The sequence below is a fragment of the Pan troglodytes genome, chromosome 10 (assembly GCF_028858775.2).
Source record: "Pan troglodytes isolate AG18354 chromosome 10, NHGRI_mPanTro3-v2.0_pri, whole genome shotgun sequence".
Classification (NCBI taxonomy): domain Eukaryota; kingdom Metazoa; phylum Chordata; class Mammalia; order Primates; family Hominidae; genus Pan; species Pan troglodytes.
In genome coordinates this window covers 76,115,421-76,137,539 of record NC_072408.2, presented here as the reverse complement: position 1 = coordinate 76,137,539, position 22,119 = coordinate 76,115,421, and the positions used below count along the sequence as shown (strand labels likewise).

At 39.3% G+C, this 22,119-nt stretch overlaps 1 protein-coding gene across 4 annotated transcripts in view; it reads right to left on the bottom strand.

Moving 5' to 3' along the window:
* Nucleotides 1–275: 275 nt before the first annotated feature.
* Nucleotides 276–22,119, bottom strand: part of YEATS4 (YEATS domain containing 4) — a 32,349-nt gene continuing 10,505 nt past the window's right edge. For all 4 annotated transcript variants that reach the window (XM_001155404.8, XM_063786922.1, XM_063786923.1 and 1 more), the window contains 3 exons: nucleotides 20,296–20,388; nucleotides 20,120–20,207; nucleotides 276–926 (listed from right to left, as the gene is read on the bottom strand). In XM_001155404.8, coding sequence (XP_001155404.1) covers nucleotides 757–926; nucleotides 20,120–20,207; nucleotides 20,296–20,388 — 351 coding nt within the window. In that variant the 3' untranslated portion in view covers nucleotides 276–756. The remainder of the gene's footprint in view (nucleotides 927–20,119; nucleotides 20,208–20,295; nucleotides 20,389–22,119) is intronic.

Here is a 22,119-nt window from a genome sequence, read left to right as displayed (position 1 = left end):
TCCACCTGCCTTGGACTCCCAAAGTGCTGGTATTACAGGCGTAAGCCGCCGTGCCCGGCCCCTAAGAATTAATATATTTGTATGTGAAGAATAATGACACTATGATATAGGCAAAACAAAACTTAAGATATAATCTTTACCATCAAAGAGCTTCTATATGCGACAATGAGTGCCAATAAGAGATGTGACGTCACAATACTATAAAGATACTTTAACTGTATTGAGGGAGTTCCAGAAAGTCTTCAAAGAGGAAGAAACACATCAGGAGGGAGAAATAGGATCTGTAAACTACATTTATTGAATACTTACTGGACACATCATATACAAAAAAGGATGGGGGCAGGTAAGAACTTGAAGAAATTAAATATACACATTAAGTTTCTTCACTAATTCTAGCCACTAAAGAAGTACAAAATTTGTACAAGTAATACTTTATAATGAAATTTTGATGCCTGTCAAAAGGGTAATAAGCTATACATATACTACAATAAACATTTTTAAAAACTGTGCTTAATATCATAGAATTTTCTTAAAATGGGTTGGTAAAATACCTATATAGCATCCATTCTTACACACATATTTTCCATTAAAGATTGCTTAAATAGTACAAATTCCTATTGCTAAGAAATTCATGGTCAACAGCTGTATATGAAGTTCCTCTAAGAAACACCACAGCATTTGCAGTAAGTCCATTTCTCCAGTGAAGCCCACCTTATTTTCAGTTTAGCTTACTACCCAAGTTCTCATGAGAACTGTTTATATGTCTTTTGCTTGGTCATCTTCTTCAAGTTTTCTGATTTCATTTTTTAAACAATTTATAGTTTCACGACTTGCTTTTAATCTCTCCTTAAGCTCTGCAATCTCAAAGCTTGTTTTTTTCTTAGCAGCTTCTAATTTTTCTCTGGTTTTCACTTCAAGCTCTGCAACTAAAGAAAACAAATACTTTTACTAAAGTATTTTTCTCACATGTTTAAGATATATGACAGGGTAATAAATATGGCATTTCCTGACGACAATGTTTCCATGATGAAATGTGGATAACTTAAGAATTACAACATTAAACATGGGTGCAGGTTGGGGGAGGGGAAGAATGTCTGAATTCCCAAGAGAGGATCTAAGATGTTTCCTACAACTAAAAATAAAGTTCTGGTCACCAACTCACAGTTAAAATTTTAAGACATAATGTCCTTTTTTCCATACACATATTAAGATTGAAATAAGGGGGCACACAAACCCAAGATACATCAGCTAATGAGAGGTGACTGGGCGCAGTGGCTTATGTCTGTAATCCCAGCACTTTGGGAGGCTAAGGCAGGTGGATCACTTGAGGTTAGGAGTTCGAGACCAACCTGGCCAACATAGCAAAACCTCGTCTCTATCAAAAATACAAAATTAGCAGGGCGTGGTGGTGCACACCTGTAATCCCAGCTACTCTGGTGGCTGAGGCATGAGAATCACTTGAACTTGGGAGGCAGAGGTTGCAGTGAGCTGAGATGATGCTAGTGCACTCCAGCCTGGTCGACAGAGTGAGACTCTGTCTTAATGGGTGGGGGTGGGGGGGAAGCGTTAACTACAAGTATTCTTAAATTTTTATACAGGTGAAACTTTTTTTTTTTTTTGAGATGGAGTCTCGCTCTTGTCGCCCAGGCTGGAGAGCAGTGGCATGATCTCAGCTCACTGCAACCTATGCCTCCCAGGTTCAAGCAATTCTCCTGCCTCAACCTCCTGAGTAGTTGGGACTACAGGTGCATGCTGCCATGCCCAGCTAATTTTTTGTATTTTAGTAGAGACGGGGTTTCACCGTGTTGCCCAGGCTGACTGCGAACTCCTGAGCTCAGGCAATCCACCCTCCTTAGCCTCCCAAAGTGCGGGGATTACAGGCATAAGCCACCAGGCCCGGCCCAGGTGAAACTTAAAGACAAAATCACACTATCAATACAAGCCAATATCTTTTTTTCAAATAGGTAGCAATAACTGCTAAAATTTGAATCCCAGCTCTGCCACTTACTAGCTGTGACACTGTAAGCTATTTCACCTATGTTCCTCACTTATGAAACAGAAATGATAATGGCAAATACTTCATAATATTATTTGTTGAGAAAACTTTTGAGACAGGATCTTACTCTGTCACCCAGGCTGGAGTGCAGTGGTGTGATCTTGGCTCACTGCAAACTCTGACTCCCGGGTTCAAGTGATTATCCCACCTCAGCTTCCCAAGCAGCTGGGATTACAGGTGTGAGCCACCACACCCAGCCTGTTGAGAAGACTTAATGAATTAATTTATGTAAAGTACCCAGAATACTGCCTGGTACAGAAAAAGCCCTATCAACTATTGTTATGAGAAAAGAGAAACATTAAGTGATATCTGAAACTATCTATCTATAACAAAGTACTAAAGAAATGTTACTGCAAAACAGGACACATCTATTTAAATATGCCACTTGGATATGTAGCATGATGTTTTACAAAGAAAAATATCTGCTTGTGTCTAACATTTCCATCTTGTGGACATTTTTGGTAACTGCTGCTCACTATTAAAGTACACTTATACTTACTTTCACTAATAAAAGATGGTCACTAATTGGAAGCCAGATGGTTTGGTGGGAAAAAACCCAACTATGGAAACAGAAAAGATCTGATTTCAAATAAACCCTTGCTTCCTTATTAGCCGAATGCTGACATTTCTAAGGCTCCATCAATCTCTTTGTACGATACAGCTAAAACTAGGTATTTCTCAGAGGATTTAAGAAGATTACATGAAGTAATTATATGTAAAGCATCTAGCACATAAAAAACATGCAATACACGGTGAAACCCTGTCTCTACTAAAAATACAAAAAATTAGCTGGGCATGGTGGCGAGCGCCTGTAGTCCCAGCTACGCGTGAGGCTGAGGCAGGAGAATGGCGTGAACGCAGGAGGCGGAGCTTGCAGTGAGCCGAGATCGCGCCCTGCACTCCATCCAGCCTGGGCGACAGCGCGAGACTCTGCCTCAAAAAAAAAATAAAAATAAAAAAAATAAAAAAATTCAATGAATATTAGTGAGTTCTTTCCTTATTTTGCTCATTGCTGGTGACTTGCTTTTTGTGATTGTCAAAACAATTCATATTTTACTTTGTAATTCTTTTCATTCTTTTACAAGTTATTTTTATACATAGGTAGTACACACAAGATTACAAATTAAAAGATTAAAGAGTAGACAGTAAAAAAATATGCCCTTCTACTACACTTGTTCCCCAGCCTGCCATGACCAATCAGTGCTTCTTCCCAGAGATAATCACTGTTGTGTTCTCTGATATCTTCCCAGAAATAGTCTGCTGATATACAAAGCATATACCCAAGTGCAGTTTCTTCTTCTTCCCAACACAAGTGGTATCATTCTATACACATTGTTTTGCACCTTGCTGTTTCACTTAACATTATATCTGGAAGCTCACCCTATAACACAGAGCTGTCTCATTCTTTTTAATGACTACAGAGGACCTAATTGAATGGATAAATAAAATTAATTTAGTCTGCCCCCTATTGATGTACACTCAGAGTATCTCCATTTTTTCTTTTACAAACAATGCAATAATGTGTATGCTGTAAATAATCATTTTAGTATATTTGTAGGATAAATTCCTGGAAATGGTACTGTTACAGAATATATATGTACTTGTAATTCTGGAAGAACGTCAAGCAACTCAAAAGGATCTACCAATTTATAATCCCATTAGCATTGTGTCTGTTTCCCTACTGCATCAACTTTTTGGTCTTACCTAACCTGAAAGGTTAAAAACAGTATTTCTGTAATTCGCATTCATCTTATTACTACTGGGGCTGACTCATCTTTTTTATAATGTTTGAGACATTTCTCCCTTTCTACAAATGATCTGTTTTCCTTTTGCTCATTTTCCTATTGGGTTATTGGCCTTTCTTATTGATTTGTAAGAGCTATATACAGCTTTATACAGTAGTCCCCCCTCATCCATGGTTTCATTTTCCATGCTTACAGTTAGCCACTGTCAATAGCGGTCTGAAAATAGGTGAGTAAAAAGTAGAATAAGATTTTTTTGGGGGGTGGGGTGGGGAAAGAGCACACATTTACATAACTTTTATTAGAGTTCACTGTTATAATGTTCTATTTTATTAATTATTGTTGTTAATCTTTTATTGTGCCTAATTTATAAATTAAACTTTATCATAGGTATATATGTATAGGAAAAAACAGTATATAGGGCTTGGTACTATCTGTAGTTTTAGGCATCCACTGGGGTTCTTGGAATGTGTCCTCTCCAGATAAAGGGGGACTACTGTATGTTAAGAAACTAGTCATTTGTGACATGAGTACATTTTTCTATGGCTTGTCAGTCTTTAGACTTTGTTCCCAGTGCTTTTTACTATGCAGAAATTTTTATTCCCCTATACCCTCTCTCCCCACATCAATTTAAAAAACACACTGAATGATATGCGCTTTGTTAGATGCTGGGGTACAGAGGCAGGAAACAGGTTAAGAAAAAAATGCACTAATGTTATGAGGTAATCATAGGGAACGACAAGAGTAGACTGGATTCAAATCAAGTAGAAAGGGTGAGTTTTATGAAGGAGGGCTTCTTGGTAGTAGTAACATCTAAACTGAATTTTAAACAATGAGAAAGGAGTTAGGTAAATGAAGTGGGCATACAGGCCCAGGAAGCAGCATAAAGACAAGGAGTCCTGTATAGCTGTAAGCGGTAGTTTTAAAACTAGCCAGGGAGACCTGATTAACTCAATTGTCAGAAGGACAGCATTCACTGTAGATATGACATAGATTTGTTGTTTGATTCATGATACTTTTATTTTTGACAACTTGTAAGACTGCGAAGGGCACTAGATGTTTGGAAGAAGACATGAGTTAATTAGCAATGAGATCCTGGGGGAAAACATTTTAAAACTTATTTTAGCTTGTTCCAGTGTTCTGCTTCCTATGTGTTAAATGCTTATACAAAAAAAGAAAAGTTTCTGTTTTTAATTTCCCAATGAAGCTCAATTTCGAGAAAACAAATCCAAAGAATTACTACTTTTATAAAGTCAGTTCAGCGTACTGGTTAGGAGACAGACTATCAGGCTTTTTACAACTTATTAGTTAAGTGGACAGATTTTGGGTTTAAAATGCAGGCTCTACTGGGTAATTCTGGGCAAGTTATCAAATCTTTCTAGAGTTTTTACCTACAAAATGGTGCTAATCATAGTATCTTCCTCCTAGGGTTATTTTAGAGTATTAAATAAGTTAAGAAATGGAAAGTGCTTGTCAGGTACATAGTAAGCTTTCAGTAAGTGTTCACTATCATTTTTACTATTTCTTGAAGAAGCAACTAAAAACCTAGATCATTAGTGCTTAAACTTCCAATATACTCCATAATAAATATTCTCTCTATAAAAATACTATTAAATTTTTGGAGCCTAAGTTCTGAGGACTGCCAGGGATCAAGTTCTGATTCTACTACTAACTAGCTGTGTGACCCTGGGCAAGTTTCTTAACCTCCTTATACCTCGGTTTCCTTTTCTAAATATTACCTAATAAAGCTGTTATAGAATTAAGTGAGTTTATACATGTACAGACTCAGAAGAGTACAAATAGTAAGCACTGAATAAGTCTGGCATTTTATTATTACTAAATATTGACTATCATATGCCCTCAAATTATTAAAACTATACATATTTTTTAGACCTTTGATTAATATTCCCAGATAGCTTCCCTAAAGAGCTAAATTTATACTCACGAAACAATTCATGAGAGTGCAAAGTTTACTCTACTCTTAATCGGTACAACTATTTAAAATTCCTGGCTGGCATGGTGATTCATGCCTGTAATACCAGTACTTTAGGAGTCTGAGGTGGAGAAACCTGCCCCTACAAAAAAAAAAAAAAAATTAGCCAGACATGGTGGCACATACCTGTCGTCCTAGCTACTGTTAGGGGGCCAAGGCAGGAGGATCATGTGAGCCCACAAGTTTGAGGCTACAGTGAGCTATGATCATGACACTGCAACCCAGCCTGAGTGACAGAGCGAGAACCTGTCTCTAGGGGAAAAAAAATTGCTTTTGCTAATTTAATAGGACAAATATAGTCATTCACTACTGTTTGGTTTGCATTTTTAAAATTATTAGCGGGGCCAGATATTTTATCATTTTATTTACTGGTGATCTCTTATTCTATCTGTCTGTCCATATCTTCTGCCTGTTTATCTACTGAGGTTTAACAGGTTTTTCTATTTATCAATTTTAGCATTTAAAAAATTAATTCTTTGCCATATTTTCTGCAAACTTTTCTTCTTTGCCTTTTGGAAATGCAGAAATTAAATATACTTAATAAAGTCTATCCTTATTTTAATGTGATTTTTCCTAACACTTTAAATTTGGAAAGTCCTTCCTAGCCAGGATAGCCAGTAATCTAATTTTTCAAAAAACAGGCTGACTGATTTTCAAAAAAACATTTAAATATCTTTAACTAAACTGGAATTTGTTTTGGTAAGTACTATGAAGTGATGATCAAAATTAAGTTTTCTTCCCAAAAGCTTACCAATTATGCCAACACCATTTATGGAATTAGACTTTTCTTCCTTATTGATTTGGTACTGTTAAGAAAATGAACTAAAGATCACACAGAAAACTTAATTTATTGATAAAAACTTCCCAAGGTTATACAGCTCCATACATAAGATTTAACACATTGAAACAGATTTATAGCCTTTTCACAAAACATATTATTTATACCTACTTGTTATACATAAATCAATGATGATAGTTTTGTCAAAAACAGAAAAATGTGAGCACTTGAATTTTAAAAGAGAATTTTCTGCCATGAATGGGCACATTTCATGGTATGAGAGAAAGAAGAGAGTGATCAATAATGAAGCACAGTAGTGCTTTTCACCTTTTCAAAGTGATCATATACTTAACTGTTTTATGTTCATAACATTTTTGCAGATAAAGAAACTAAAGCATACAAATTTTCAATGACTACCTAAGTCACAAAATTATAATTAGTACCCAGATCTTTTAAGTCCTAATCAAGTGTTTTATGAAAATATAAACAAAACACTTCTATAACCACTAATTGTTAAACAGCAATTCCCTCCCCACTTCATTACCATCCCTCTACCTCTTCTTTTATTGCATCACTCCCTTTCAGCCTACAAATATACTAGTTTATTTCCCCCTGAAAACAATACCCTCTTGACCCCGTATCTTGCTTCTGTTACTGCTTCAAAGACTACTGCTCCTCTTTACAGCCAGGCTTCAAGACAGAGTTGTCCACAGTGTCTGTCTCCAATTTATCTTATCTGATGTTCTCTTATCCACTTCAAGTCATCTTCTGACCTTACTGTTCTCCTTACACTGCTCCTGTTAAAGTCATCAAGGAGCTCCATCTTACTCTATCCAATTACTGGGCCCTCATCTTACTTGACCTATCAGCAGTATGAGACACTCTCTAGTTCGTGATACACTTTTTTCACTTGGCTGTGAGGACACTACATGCACCTAGTTTTTCTCCCTCCATATTTGCTGTTTGTTCTTCATTCCCTTTGCTGGTTATCTCCTCAATCTTTAAATTTTGGAGTGCCCAGGTCTCTCAGTCTTTGGACCTCTTTTCTATCTTCACTTACTCCTTTGATGATACCGTTTGGTCTCATAATTTATAATTGTATTAACTTTCAAATTTATGTCTCCAGGCTAGACTTCTCCTCTCTTTGAATGCCAGGGTGCAACATCCTTCTCAACATCTCAACTTACATGTCTTACAGACATCCCACACCCATCATGTCCAAACTTGCACTTTTTTTTTTTTGAGACAGAATCTTGTTGTATTGTTCAGTCTGGCGTGCAGTCACATGACAACAGCTCATTAAAGCCTTGCCCTCCTGGGCTCAAGTAATCCCCCAACCTCAGCCTCCTGAGTAGCTGGTACTACAGGAATGTGCCACCACACCCAGAAAGTTAAAAAAAATTTTTTTGTAGAGATGGGGTCTCACTACATTGCTCAGGCTAGTCTTGAAGTCCTGGGCTCAGGCAATCCTCCCATGCTAGCCCCCCTAATGTGCTGTGATTATAGGCATGAGCCATCACACCTGGCCAGCCAAAGCTGTACTCTGAATTGCAAAAACCTGTTCCTCCAAGACCTCCCACCTGTGTAAAAAGCAATGACTTTTTTTGGAGTTCCTCAGGCCCAAAACCATGTAAGTCATCCTTTGCTTTTCTTTCTCTAATACCTCATTATTCAAAACATCAGCAAATCCTCCTGTACCTATTTTCAAATCAGGTCCAAAATCTAATGTCTTCTCCCATTGCTATCACTCTGGTCCAAGCCACCATTCTACCAAATCTGAATTACTGGGACAGCCTCCACACACAGGAAAGAGTAAAGGGGACTTTGTCTTAAGCTTTGGTACCAACTCCCCAATTCCATGCCTTGGCCCTTGGATGGCATCTCTGGACCTACCTAGGCCAAGAGGAGCCCACTGCCCTGAAGGGAAAGTCCCAGGCCTGGCAGTATTCAACACAAGCTGACTGAAGAGCCCTTGGGCCTTAAGTAAATATTTGTGGTACCCTGACAGAACTCCTTGTGGGCCTGTGGTAGTGGTGGACACGGGGAAAGAATCATCTGCCTGGAAAAAGGGGAGGGAAGAATGGGAAGGATGCTGTCTTGTAGCTTGGGTGCCAGCTCAGCCACAGTAAAACAGAGCACCAGGATTATTCCTAAGGTTTCCAACTCCAGGCCCTGGCTCCTGGACAGAATCTCTGGACCTACCCGCAGCCCAGGGAAACTCAGTGCCCTTAAGGGATGGACACAAGCTAATCAAATTAATGATTTAAGACAGTCTGTTATTTGGCTTGGAGATTGGGTGGTGAGTCTTGAACATCGCATGCAAATGCAGTGCAACTGGAATACTTTGGATTTCTGTATCATCCCCTATTCCTATAATGAGACTGATCATTTCATGGGAAATGGTCAAAGGACGCCTTCTGGGTAGGGAAGATAATTTATCATTGGACATAACGAAATTAAAGAAACATATTTTTGAAGCCTCTCAAGCTCACTTATCCATTGTGCCTGGAGCTGAGGCGTTAGATCAGGTGGCAGAAAATCTTTATGGATTAAACCCCACGACTTGGATTAAGTCTATTGGGGGCTCCACTGTAGTAAATTGTGGAATTACATTTCTCTGTTTAATCAGCTTGTTTTTAGTGTGCCGGACCAGTCAAAGAATCCTGGGTAAAAATCAAGAGAATGAACAAGCCTTCATCACCATGGCACATTTATATAAAAAGAAAGGGAGAGATGTTGCGGGAAGTCAGGAACCCCGAACAGAGGGAACGGCTGAAGCCATGGCAGAAGAACATAAATTGTGAAGATTTCATGGACATTTATTAGTTCCCCAAATTAATACTTTTATAATTTCTTACGCCTGTCTTTACTACAATCTCTGAACATAAATTGTGAAGATTTCATGGACACTTATCACTTCCCCAATCAATACCCTTGTGATTTCCTATGCCTGTCTTTACTTTAATCTCTTAATCCCGTCATCTTTGTAAGCTGAGGAGGATGTATGTCACCTCAGGACCCTGTGATGATTGCGTTAACTGCACAAATTGTTTGTAGAGCATGTGTGTTTGAACAATATGAAATCTGGGCACCTTGAAAAAAGAACAGGATAACAGCAATGTTCAAGGAACAAGAGAGATAACCTTAAACTCTGACTGCTGGTGAGCCGGGCAGAACAGAGCCATATTTCTCTTCTTTCAAAAGCAAATGGCAGAAATATCGCTGAATTCTTTTTCTCAGCAAGGAACATCCCTGAGAAAGAGAATGTGTCCCTGAGGGTAAGCCTCTGAAATGACTGCTTCAGGGGCGGCTGTCTTTTACGGTCGCAGCTGTAGGGATGAAATAAGCCCCAGTCTCCCGTAGCACTCCCAGGCTTATTAGGACTAGGAAATTCCTGCCTAATAAATTTTGGTCAGACCGGTTGCCTGCTCTCAAACCCTGTCTCCTGATAAGATGTTATCAATGACAATATGTGCCCAAAACTTCACTAGCAATTTTAGTTTTGCCCCGGTCCTGTGATCTCGCCCTGCCTCCATTTGCCTTGTGATATCTTATTACCTTGTGAAGCATGTGATCTCTGTGACCCAGACCCTATTCATACACTCCCTCCCCTTTTGAAAATCACTAATAAAAACTTGCTGGTTTTGCGGCTTGTGGGGCATCATGGAACCTGCCGACATGTGATGTCTCCCCTGGACACCCAGCTTTAAAATTTCTCTCTTTCGTACTCTGTCCCTTTATTTCTCAGACTGGCCGACACTTAGGGAAAATAGGAAAGAACCTATGTGAAATATTGGGGGTGAATTTCACCTGATATCTGGCTGAATTTCCCCTGATACTGGCTGACTTCATCACCTGCTGATTATAGAGCCTTAGGGCCTCACACAAACATAGGTGGCAGCCAGGCAGCGGTTACAGTGGGCCTTGGGCAAGACCCAGTAATGTGCTGGCTTCAAGTCTGACCTAAGGCAGTCCCAGTGGTGGTGGCTAAAGGGGTGCTTGTGTCATCCCTCCTCAGGTCCAGGCAGTTCAGCACAGAAACAGAAACTCCGTTTGTTTGGGAGAAAGTAAGGGACGAGAACAAGAGTCTCTGCCTGCTAATCCAGAGGATTCTTCTGGATCTTATCCAAGACCACCAAAGTGGTACCCTACAAATCTGCAAGAACCACAGCATTATTGGGCCTTGGGGTATCCCCTAATGCAGATATGGCTGCAGTGACCAAAAATTTAGATCACAACACCTAAGTTCCTTCAAATACCTGGAAAGCCTGCCCAAGGACAAGTACAACAAGCCTAGATTACAAAGACTACAATAAAAACCTAACTCTGCAATGCCCAGACGTTGATGAATATCAACAAGTATCAAGACCATCCAGGAAAACATGACCTCACCAAACGAGCTAAATAAGGCATCAGTGACCAATCTCTAACAGAGATATGTGACCTTTCAGAAAGATAACTCAAAATAGCTGTTTTGAGGAAACTCAAAAGAAATTCAAGATAACACAGATAAAGAATTTAGAATCCTATCACATAAATTTAATAAATAAATGGAAATTAAAAGAATTGAGCAGAAATGCTGGAGTTGAAAACACCACTGACATATGGAAGAATGCATCAGTCACTTAATAGCAGAACTGATCAAGCAGAACAAAGAATTAGTGGGCTTGAAGAGAGGCTATTTGCAAATTCACAGTGAGAGGAGACAAGAGAAAATGAAGCACATCTACAAGTTCTAGAAAATAACCTAGAAAAGGGGAAATCCAGGCCAGGTGCAGCAGCTCACACCTATGATCCCAGCACTTTGGGAGGCCAAGGAGGGAGGACTGCTTGAGCCCAGGAGTTCGAGACTAGCCTGGGCAACATGGCAAAACCCCATCTCCACCAAAAAAAAAAAAAAAAAAAAAATTATCTGGGCATAGTGGTGGCATGTGCCTGTGGGTCCCAGCTACTCAGGAGGCTGAGGTGAGAGGATTGCTTGAACCCGGAAGGTGGAGGTTGCAGTGAGCCAAGATCATGCCACTGCACTCCAGCCTGGGTGACAAAGTCAGGACCTGTCTCAAAATAAAAAGGCAGGGTGGGGGTAGAATCTAAGAGTTATTGACCTTAATTAAAGAGGAGATAGAGAGAGGAGTAGAAAGTTTATTCAAAGGGATAATAATAGAGAACTTCCCAAATTCAGGGAAAAATATCAATATTCAAGTACAAGAAGGTTATAGAACACCAAGTAGATTTAACACACAGAAGACACCTCAAGGCAGTTTATAATCAAACTCATAAATCTCAAGGATAAAGAAAGGATCCTAAAAACAACAAGAGGAAATAAACACAAAAACAAGTAACATACAATGGAGCTCTAATACATCTGGTAGTGGACTTTTCAGTGGAAACTTTACAGGCCAGTAGAAAGTGGCATGACATTTAAAGTGCTGAAGGAAAAAAAGCCTTTTGTCCTAGAATAGTACATCTGGTGAAAATAGCCTTCGAACATGGAGAAATGCTTTCCCAAACAAAAGCTGAGAGATTTCATCAACACCAGAGCTGCCCTACAAGAAATGCTGAAGAGTTCTTCAATCTGAAAGAAAAGCATGTTAATAAGTAATGTGAAATCATCTGAAGATACAAAACTCACTGGCAAGTAAACAGAAAAACAAAGAATATTATTACATTGTAATTGCAGTTTGTAAACTACACAAGTCTTAGGTAGAAATATGAAAAGATGAACCAATCAAAAATAATAACTACAATTTTTCAAGACATAGATAGCAATAAGATATAAATAGAAACAACAAAAAGTTAAAAGTGGGGAGATGAAGTTAAAATATAAAGTGTTTATTGCTTTCTTTTTGCTTGCTTGTTTATGCAATCAGTGTTAAGCTGTCATCAGTTTAAAACAACGGGTTATAGGATATTATTTGCAAGCTTCATGGTAAGCTCAAACCTAGAAACATAAAAGAGAAACACAAAAATAAAAAGAAATTAAAATATACCACCAGAGAAAATCACCTTCACTAAAAGGAAAACAGGAAGGAAGGAAAGAAGAAAGAGAAGACCATCAAACAATCAGAAAAATAAAATGGTGGAAGTCCTTACTTATCAATACTAATGAATGTAAATATAATATCAATGAATGTAAATGGACTAAAGTCTCCAATCAAAAGACACAGAGTGGCTGAATGGATGAAAAAACAAGACCCAATGATGTACTGCCTCCAGGAAACACACTTCACCTATAAAGACACACGTAGACTGAAAATAAAGGGATGGAAAAAGATATTGCGTGCAAATGAAAAAAAAAGATATTGCATGCAAAATCAAAAAAGAGCAGGAGTAGCAATACTGACATCAGACAAACAGATTGCACAACAAAAACTATAAAAAGAGACAGGGTTGTTATATAATAATAAAGGAGTCAATTCAGCAAGAGGATATAACAATTGTAAACATATATGCACCCAACAGTGGAGCAGTCAGATACATAAAGCAAATATTATTAGAGTTTAAGAGAGATAGACCCCAATACAACAATACCTGGCATCGTCAACATCCAACTTTCAGCACTGAACAGATCATCCAGACAGAAAATCAACAAAAAAATACCACTGGACTTAATCTGCAAAATAGGCCAAATGGACCTAATAGGTATTTACAGAACATTTCATCAAATGGCTACAGAATACACATTCTTCTCCTGACCTCATGGATCATTCTCAAGGATAAAGACCATATGTTAGGCCACAAAACAAGTCATAAAACATTTTTTTAAAAAAAGCAAGTAATGTGAAGTATCTTCTCTGACTACAATGGAATAAAATTAGAAATCAATAACAAGAGGAATTCTGGAAACTATACAAACACATGGAATTTAAACAATATGCTTCTGAATGACCAGTGGGTCAATGAAGAGATTAAGAATTGAAAAACTGGGTCAGGTGCGGAGGCTCACACCCATAATCCCAGCACTTTGGGAGGCTGAGGTGGGAGGATCGCTTGAAGGCAAGCGTTCAAGACCAGCCTGGTAAACACAGCGAGATCCCCAGCTCCAAAAAAGTTAGAAAGAAAGAAAGGAGGGAAGGAGGAAAGGAAGGAAGGAAGGAAGGACAGATGGAAACTGAAAAATTTATTGAAACAGATAATGGAAACAACACAGCAAAAGCAGTACTCAGAGGGAAATGTGTAGCTTTAAATGTCTCTAGCAAAATAGAGGAAAAACTTCAAATAAAATATCTAACGATGTATTGTAAAAAATGAGAAAAGCAAGAGCAAACCAAACCCAAAGTTAGTAGAGGAAAAAAGATCAGAGTAAAAATAAATAAAATTGAAATGAAGAAAAAATACAAGCCCAATGAAACAAGAAGTTGGTTTTCTGAAAAGATAAACAAAACTGACAAATTTTTAGCCAGATTAAGAAAAAAGAGAAAACTCAAAGGATGAAAAAGGAGACATTAAAACTGACAGTGCAGAAATTCAAAGGATCATTAGTGGCCACTATGAGCAATTATATGCCAATAAATTAGAAAATCTAGAAGAAATGGATAAATTCCTAGACACATACAACCTACCAAGATTGAATCATGAAGAAATCCAAAACCTGAACAGACCAGTAACAAGCAACAAGATTGAAGCTGTAGTAAAAAGTCTCCCAGCAAAGAAAAGCCCAGGACCCAATGGCTTCACTGTTGAATTTTACCAAACATTTGAAGAAGAACTAATACCAACCCTACTCAAACTATTCCAAAAAATTGAGAAAATAATACTTCCAAACTCATTCTATGAGGCCACTATTACCTAGACACCAAAACCAAAGGTACATCAAAAAAAGAAAACCACAGGCCAATATCCCTGATGAACACTGATGCAAAAATCCATAACAAAACACTAGCAAAAAGAATTCAACAACACCTTAAAAAGATCATTCATCGTGACCAAGCGGGATTTATCCCAGGGATGTAAGAATCGCTCAACATGAGCAAATCAATGTGATACCTCATATCGACAGAATGATGGACAAAAACCATATGATCATTTCAATTGATGCTGAAAAAGGATCTGATAAAATTCAGCAGAAGTCAAATTAGCCTTGTTTGTAGATGATATTATCATTATTTATTTATTTATTTATTTTGAGAGAGAGTCTCACTCTGTTGCCTAGGCTGGAGTGCAGTGACACAATCTCGGCTCATTGCAACCTCCGCCTCCCAGGTTCAAGCAATTCTCCTGCCTCTGCCACACGAGTAGCTGGGATTACAGGCACATGCCACCATGCTCGGTTAATTTTTATAGTTTTAGCAGAGACAGGGTTTCGCCACGTTGGCCAGCCTGGTCTTGAACTCCTGACCTCAGGTGATCCATCTGCCTTGGCCTCCCAAAGTGCTGGGATTACAGGCGTGAGCCACCACACCCAGCCTGTAGATGATATTATATTTGGAAAAACCTAAAGACTCCACCAAAAAAGCTATTGAGTTGATAAACAAATTCAGTAAAATTGCAGGATACAAAATCAACATACAAAAAAATCAGTAGCATCTCTGTATGCCAACAGTGAACAATCTGAAAATGAAATCAAGAAAGAAGTCTCCCCCTCCCCCTCCCTCTCTGCGCGGTCTCCCTCTGATGCCGAGCCCAGGCTGGACTGTACTGCCGCCATCTCGGCTCACTGCAACCTCCCTGCCTGATTCTCCTGCCTCAGCCTGCTGAGTGCCTGGGATTGCAGGCGCGCACCACCACGCCTGACTGGTTTTTGTATTTTTTGGTGGAGACTGGGTTTCGCCGTGTTGGCCGGGCTGGTCTCCAGCTCCTGACCGCGAGTGATCTGCCAGCCTTGGCCTCCCGAGGTGCCGGGATTGCAGACGGAGTCTCGCTCACTCAGTGCTCAATGTTGCCCAGGCTGGAGCGCAGTGGCGTGATCTCTGCTCGCTACAACCTCCATCTCCCAGCCGCCTGCCTTGGCCTCCCAAAGGGCCGAGATTACAGCCTCTGCCCGGCCGCCACCCCGTCTAGGAAGTGAGGAGCGTCTCTGCCTGGCCTCCCATCGTCTGGGATGTGAGGAGCCCCTCTGCCCAGCCGCCCAGTCTGGGAAGTGAGGAGCGCCTCTTCCCGGCCGTCATCCCGTCTAGGAAGTGAGGAGCGTCTCTGCCTGGCAGCCCATCCTCTGGGATGTGGGGAGCGCCTCTGCCCCGCCGCCCCGTCTGAGATGTGAAGAGCGCCTCTGCCCGGCCGCGACCCCGTCTGGAAACTGAGGAGTGTCTCTGCCCCACCGCCACCCCGTCTGGGAGGTGAGGAGCGTCTCTGACCGGCTGCCCCGTCTGAGAAGTGAGGAGCCCCTACGCCCGGCAGCTGCCCCGTCTGGGAAGTAAGGAGCCCCTCCGCCCAGCAGCCACCCTGTCAGGGAAGTGAGGAGCGTCTCCGCCCGGCAGCCGCCCCGTCTGGGAGGTGGGGGGCAGCCCCCGCCCGGCTAGCTGCCCCGTCCGGGAGGTGGGGGGGCAGCCCCCACCCGGCCGCCGCCCTGTCTGGGAGGTGGGGGGCGCCCCTGCCCGGCCACCCTGTCTGGGAAGTGAGGAGCCCCTCTGCCCGGCCGCCACCCCGTCTGGAAGGTGTACCCAACAGCTCATTGAGAACAGGCCATGATGACGATGGCGGTTTTGTCCAATAGAAAAGGGAGAAATGTGGGGAAAAGAGAGAGATCAGATTGTTACTGTGTCTGTGTAGAAAGAAGTAGATGTAGGAGACTCCATTTTGTTGTGTACTAAGAAAAATTCTTCTGCCTTGGGATGCTGTTAATCCATAACCTTACCCCCAACCCCGTGTTCTCTGAAACATGTGCTGTGTCCACTAAGGGTTAAATGGATTAAGGGCGGTGCAAGATGTGCTTTGTTAAACAGATGCTTGAAGGCAGCATACTCGTTAAGAGTCATCACCACTCCCTAATCTCAAGTACCCAGGGACACAAACACTGCGGAAGGCAGCAGGGCCCTCTGCCTAGGAAAACCAGAGACCTTTGTTCACATGTTTATCTGCTGACCTTCCCTCCACTATTGTCCTATGACCCTGCCAAATCCCCCTCTCCGAGAAACACCCAAGAATGATCAATAAATACTAAAAAATTAAATAAAAAAAAGAAAGTAATCTCATTTACCACAGCTACAAATTAAATAACTAGGAATTAACCAAAGAAGTGAAAGATATGTACAATGAGAAATATAAAACAGTAATGAAAGAAACGGAAGAGAACACACAGAAAAGGAAAGATATTCCATGTTCATGAACTGGAAAATCAATATTGTTAAAATGCCCATACTTTCCAAAGCAATCTACAGATTCACTGCAATCCCTATCAAAATACAAATGACATTCTTCACAGAAATAGAAAAAAAAAACAAAACCTAAAATTTATGTGGAACCACAAAAGATCCAGAATAGCCTAAGTTATCCTCCGCAAAAAGAACAAAACTGGAGGAATCACCTGACTTCAAATTATACTACAGAGCTATAGTAACCACAACAGCATGGTACTTGCAGAAAAAGAGACACATAAACCAACGGAACAGACTAGAGAACCCAGAAACAAATCCACACACTTACAGGGAACTCATTTTTGACAAAGGTGCCAAGAATATATACTTGAGGAAAAAAACGGTCTCTTCAATAAATAGTGCCAGGAAATCTGGATATCTATATGCAGAAGAATGAAACTAGACTCCTATCTCTCGCCATATACAAAAATCAAATTAAAATGGATTAAAGACTTAAATCTAAGATCTCAAACTATTAAACTACTAAAAGAAAACATTGGGGAAACTCTCTAGGACACTGGACTGGACAAAGATTTCTTGTGTAATACCCTATAAACACAGGCAACCAAGGCAAAAATGGATTAACGGGATCACGTCAAGTTAAAAAACTTCTGTACCACAAAGGAAACAACAAAGTGAAGAGACAACACACAGAATGGAAGAAAATATCTGCAAACTACCCATCTGTCAAAGAATTAATAATCAGAATATATAAGGAGCTCGAACAACTCCTTAAGAATCTGATTTTAAAACGGGCAAAAGATCTGAATAGACATTTATCAAAAGATGACATACAAATGGCAAACAGGTATACGAAAAGGTGCTCAACATCACTGATCATGAGAAAAATGCAAATTAAAACTACAATGAGATGTCATCTCATGCCTGTTAAAATGGCTGTTATCGAAAAGACAGGCAATAACAAATGCAGGCGAGGATGGAGAGAAAAGGGAACCCTTATATACTGTTGGTGGGAATGTAAATTAGTAAAACCACTATGGCCAACAGTTTGGAGATTCCTCAAAAAACAAAAAATAGAGCTATATGATCCAGCAATCCCACTGCTAGGTATATATCCAAAAGAAAATAAGTCAGTATATCAAAAAGATATCTGCACTTCCATGTTTATGTTATTGCAGTACTATTCACAATAGCCAAGATTTGAAAGCAACCCAAGTGTCCATCAACAGATGAATGGATAAAGAAAATATGGTACATATACACAACAGAGTACTATTCAGCCATAAAAAAGGAATGAAATCCTGTCATTCCAAACAACATGGATGGAACTTAAGGTCATTATATTAAGTGAAGTAAGCCAGGCACAGAAAGATAAACATTATATATTCTCACTTATTTGTGGGAGCTAAAAATTAAAACAACTAGGCCGGGTGTGGTGGCTCATGCCTGTAATCCTAGCACTTTGGGAGGCCAAGGTGGGTGGATTACCTGAGGTCAGGAGTTCGAGACCAGCTTGGCCAACATGGTGAAACCCTGTCTCTACTAAAAATATAAAAAAAATTAGCCAGGTATGGTGGTACACACCTGTAATCCCAGCTACTCGGGAGGCTGAGAGAGGAGAATCACTTGAGCCTGGGAGACAGAGGTTGCAGTGAGCCGAGATCATGCCACTGCCCTCCAGCCAGGCCAACAGAGCGAGGCTCTGTCTCAAAAAAAAAAACAAAACAAAACAAAAAAAACAACTCATGAGATACAGAAAACAGAGTAGAATGACGGTTACCAGAGGGTAGGAAGGGTAGTGGGTAGGTGGGTAAAGGATGGTTATTGGTACAAAAAATAGAAAGAATGAATAAATTAAGCATTTGATAGCACAACAGGGTGACTATAGTCAATAATAATGTAATTGTACATTTAAAAATAACTAAAAGAGTATATTTGGATTATTTGTAACAAAAAGGGTAAATGCTTGAGGTGATCGATATCTCATTTCCTGGATGTAATTTTTAGACATTGTATGCCTGTATCAAAATATCCCATGTACCCAGTAAATATATATACCTACAATATACCCACAAAATTAAACATTTTAAAGAAGTTAAATCTGATGTCATTCCTTTGCTCAAAACTCACAAATGACTTCACATCTCAGTTTAATAATCTGAAGCCCTCATAGTTACCCACAAGTCCCTATATGACCTAGTCCCCTATTAACTTCTCTGATCTCATCTCCCACTCCTCGTCCTCTTGTTCACTCTACTCTAGTCACACTGGACTTCTTGCTGTTTTTCAGCCATGCACTTACTTGAGGGCCTTTGTCCTCACTGCTCCCTCTACATATAATATCCTTCCCTTAGATCACTCCTTTACCCCTTTAGGTCTCCAAATGCTCAGAAAGCATTTCCTGACTGACATTTTGATATCAGTATCTAAAACTCCAACCATCTCGTCCCACCAAAGATGCTCCCTGCCCCACTTTGTTTGTCTCTATAGCACTTAATCACTACCTTATACTTCCTTGTTCTGTTTAATACCTGTTTTCCTCCCACTAGAATGTAGGGCCCATGAGGATAGGGCTTTTTGTCTGATTCAGGCACTGCTCTAACCTCAGCAGCTAGCACCTAGAACAATGGTTGGCATTAACTGGTACTCACTATATATTGTAATGAATGAATAATCAAAGAAATGACTGAACAGTAACATCAGTGTTAACACAGGGATGTCAAATAGATTTCATATTAAATGCCAATTGCAAATGACTGAGAATAGATGCACAGATTAATGCGTACAGGATTCTGAGACCATGTCAGCTTAGAGAGAAAATACACATGACCGATTATCAATGTGGCATTCAGGTAGTCAACACTTGAGCATTAATCTGAAACTATGTAAAATGACATCAGCAAAAATATAAGATAAACTAGTTCACAGTATATAAAAGTATAATTATGGTTTGCAAGGTTCTTCACACAGATTTTGTTAGCAAAGACTAGTAAACAGAAAATGATAGGCTAAGCAAGACTAATAAAAAACTATACTTAAATGTAATTAGGGAATAAAACAGACATACTACTTCAGCGAATGTAAGAGGCTGTCTTTCACCCTTCTTGAAAGCAGGCCTACTTGGGAACAATTTAAAACATCCTTTTTACATGTTCCACTGTAATACAAACTGTGTTTTTTAACACCTAAAAAACTTACCTATATCATTTTTTTAAAGTGTAAAAGGCACGAACCATACAACCCTTTCACTATTACAGAATACGTTATTTTTCAGAATTATGAATGCATGGCACTTACATTCTGTTTCATGCTTATAGGCTCCTAATGTTAGCTGACGAGATGTTGTCAATAGTTGTTGCATCATTGCTGTTGGGTCTTGAAATATCTAATGGGATAAAATGAACAAAAACCCAATAACTTCAAAGTTCTCCAACTTCAAATGCTTTTAAACTATCATTATAAAATCTTCTTACCATTTCATCATAGAACTCTGAAACCACTGTCTTTTTCCCCAGCATTGCATTGGTGTCTGATTGAAACAGCTTTAGCAAATGATACAGGGTTACCTGTGAAATAGAAACAGATGTCAAATCTGTGCAATGGTTTTTATCATCATAAGACACTGGCATTTTTTTAACTGAAATAGAGACTGGAATAAGTATATACATGTCAAATTCATGATCTTGTTTCAACTGCAACTTATTGCAGCAAATCACCCAAATTTTCTGTACCTTTATTTTCCTATTAGATCCATTCATATCTACCTAACATGAATACTCTTTAGAGGGTAATTAAGAATCTGTTCAAGAATCTCTAGAGAGGAAACTAAAAATAACACAAGATAAAGCTATAGAAATTAAACTGAGAAATCACTAAAACATGAATTCTTTTACTTACACAAGTGGATTAATTGTGACTGCTTTGAAGATTAGAGTTTACAAATTTACTGTGGGGAATGAAAAAGTTCAGTGAGGGCAAGATAATTTCTTTGGGGATCTATAAGATTATTACATAAATGACATAATAAATAAATAAAAAGTTGGTCAGTAATAATTCACTTTGGGAAGAGCAACATGTCTTCAAATACCTAAAAACAGGTATAGTAAGACATTAAAGGAAAAGCTTTGTAGCACAATGTGTGATTATTTTAGCAAAATAAAATCTAGTTCGGAAAACATCAGACTTCATGTTGAAGTTCTGAAAACCAGACCCCAAATAATTTTCTAAAAAGTTAGCTAGCATAATTGTAAGAGAATGGTACTCTTCAAAAAAGTCATGAAATAGGGAGCAAGGAAGGGTACACTGAAAAAGTCAGAAAATATAAAATTCCTTGCAACTGAATTTAAACAAGCACCATCAACTCCCCCTAAAGAAAATCTAGCTCAATTAACAGAATGTCAGATTTCCCTGGACATGGCTCAGCAAGTGGAAATATCCTACTTAAAGGACATCTTCCAGGCTCAAGATGATGCACTAAGAATGTAGAAAGGGGAGGAGGGAAATGCACAGAATTCTACTAAAATAACAGCAAAATAAGAGAGCATGAATTACATATCAAATTATTTAAAGCAAATAATTTAACAAATTTCTGGAACAGACAGAAAGCAGATGAGTCTACCAAGAAGGATAATAAACAATGACAGAGAAAAACCACAACCTGAAAACTTAAGAAAACTGCCTAAGAGGTGTGAGCCAGAGCTCCCAGGAGCCCTACAGTGCTCCAAGCTCAGAACTGGCAAGTATCAAAGTCAAGAATGCTATGGGGTAGCTAGGCCTCTTGACTTTCCCTTCTCTCTCCACTCATAGACAAGAAAGCATATCTACCTTTAGTGCCTAGAATTTTTCTCCCCAACAATGAACTATGAAGAAAAAATAAGGACATTTCAGATGGGCAATATCTCTGAAAGTTTATTTCTCAGGCATCCTTTCTGAAAAAATTCCTTTGGCAAAATGAAAAAAGGAAACTTGGAAAGAGGACGAAAAAGGATCACCTATAATCAATCATTAGGCACTGAAAGATACTATCTGAAGCTGAGAAATCCAATATTAGGGATTTAAATATATGAGATGCACGGGAGTGAGTAATTTCTAGAGGAATTGAAAACAGGTAACTGTTAAAAAGCAGTTTTCTTGGAAAAGAGGTCAAAGATGGGATAAAGATGTTATGGGCTGAATTGTGACCTCCCTGCAAAAGGTATATTTTGTTTGAGATGGGGTTTTACTATGTTGCCCAGGCTGGTCTTGAATTCCTGATCTCAAATGATACTCCTGCCTCAGCCTCCCAAGTAACTGGGACT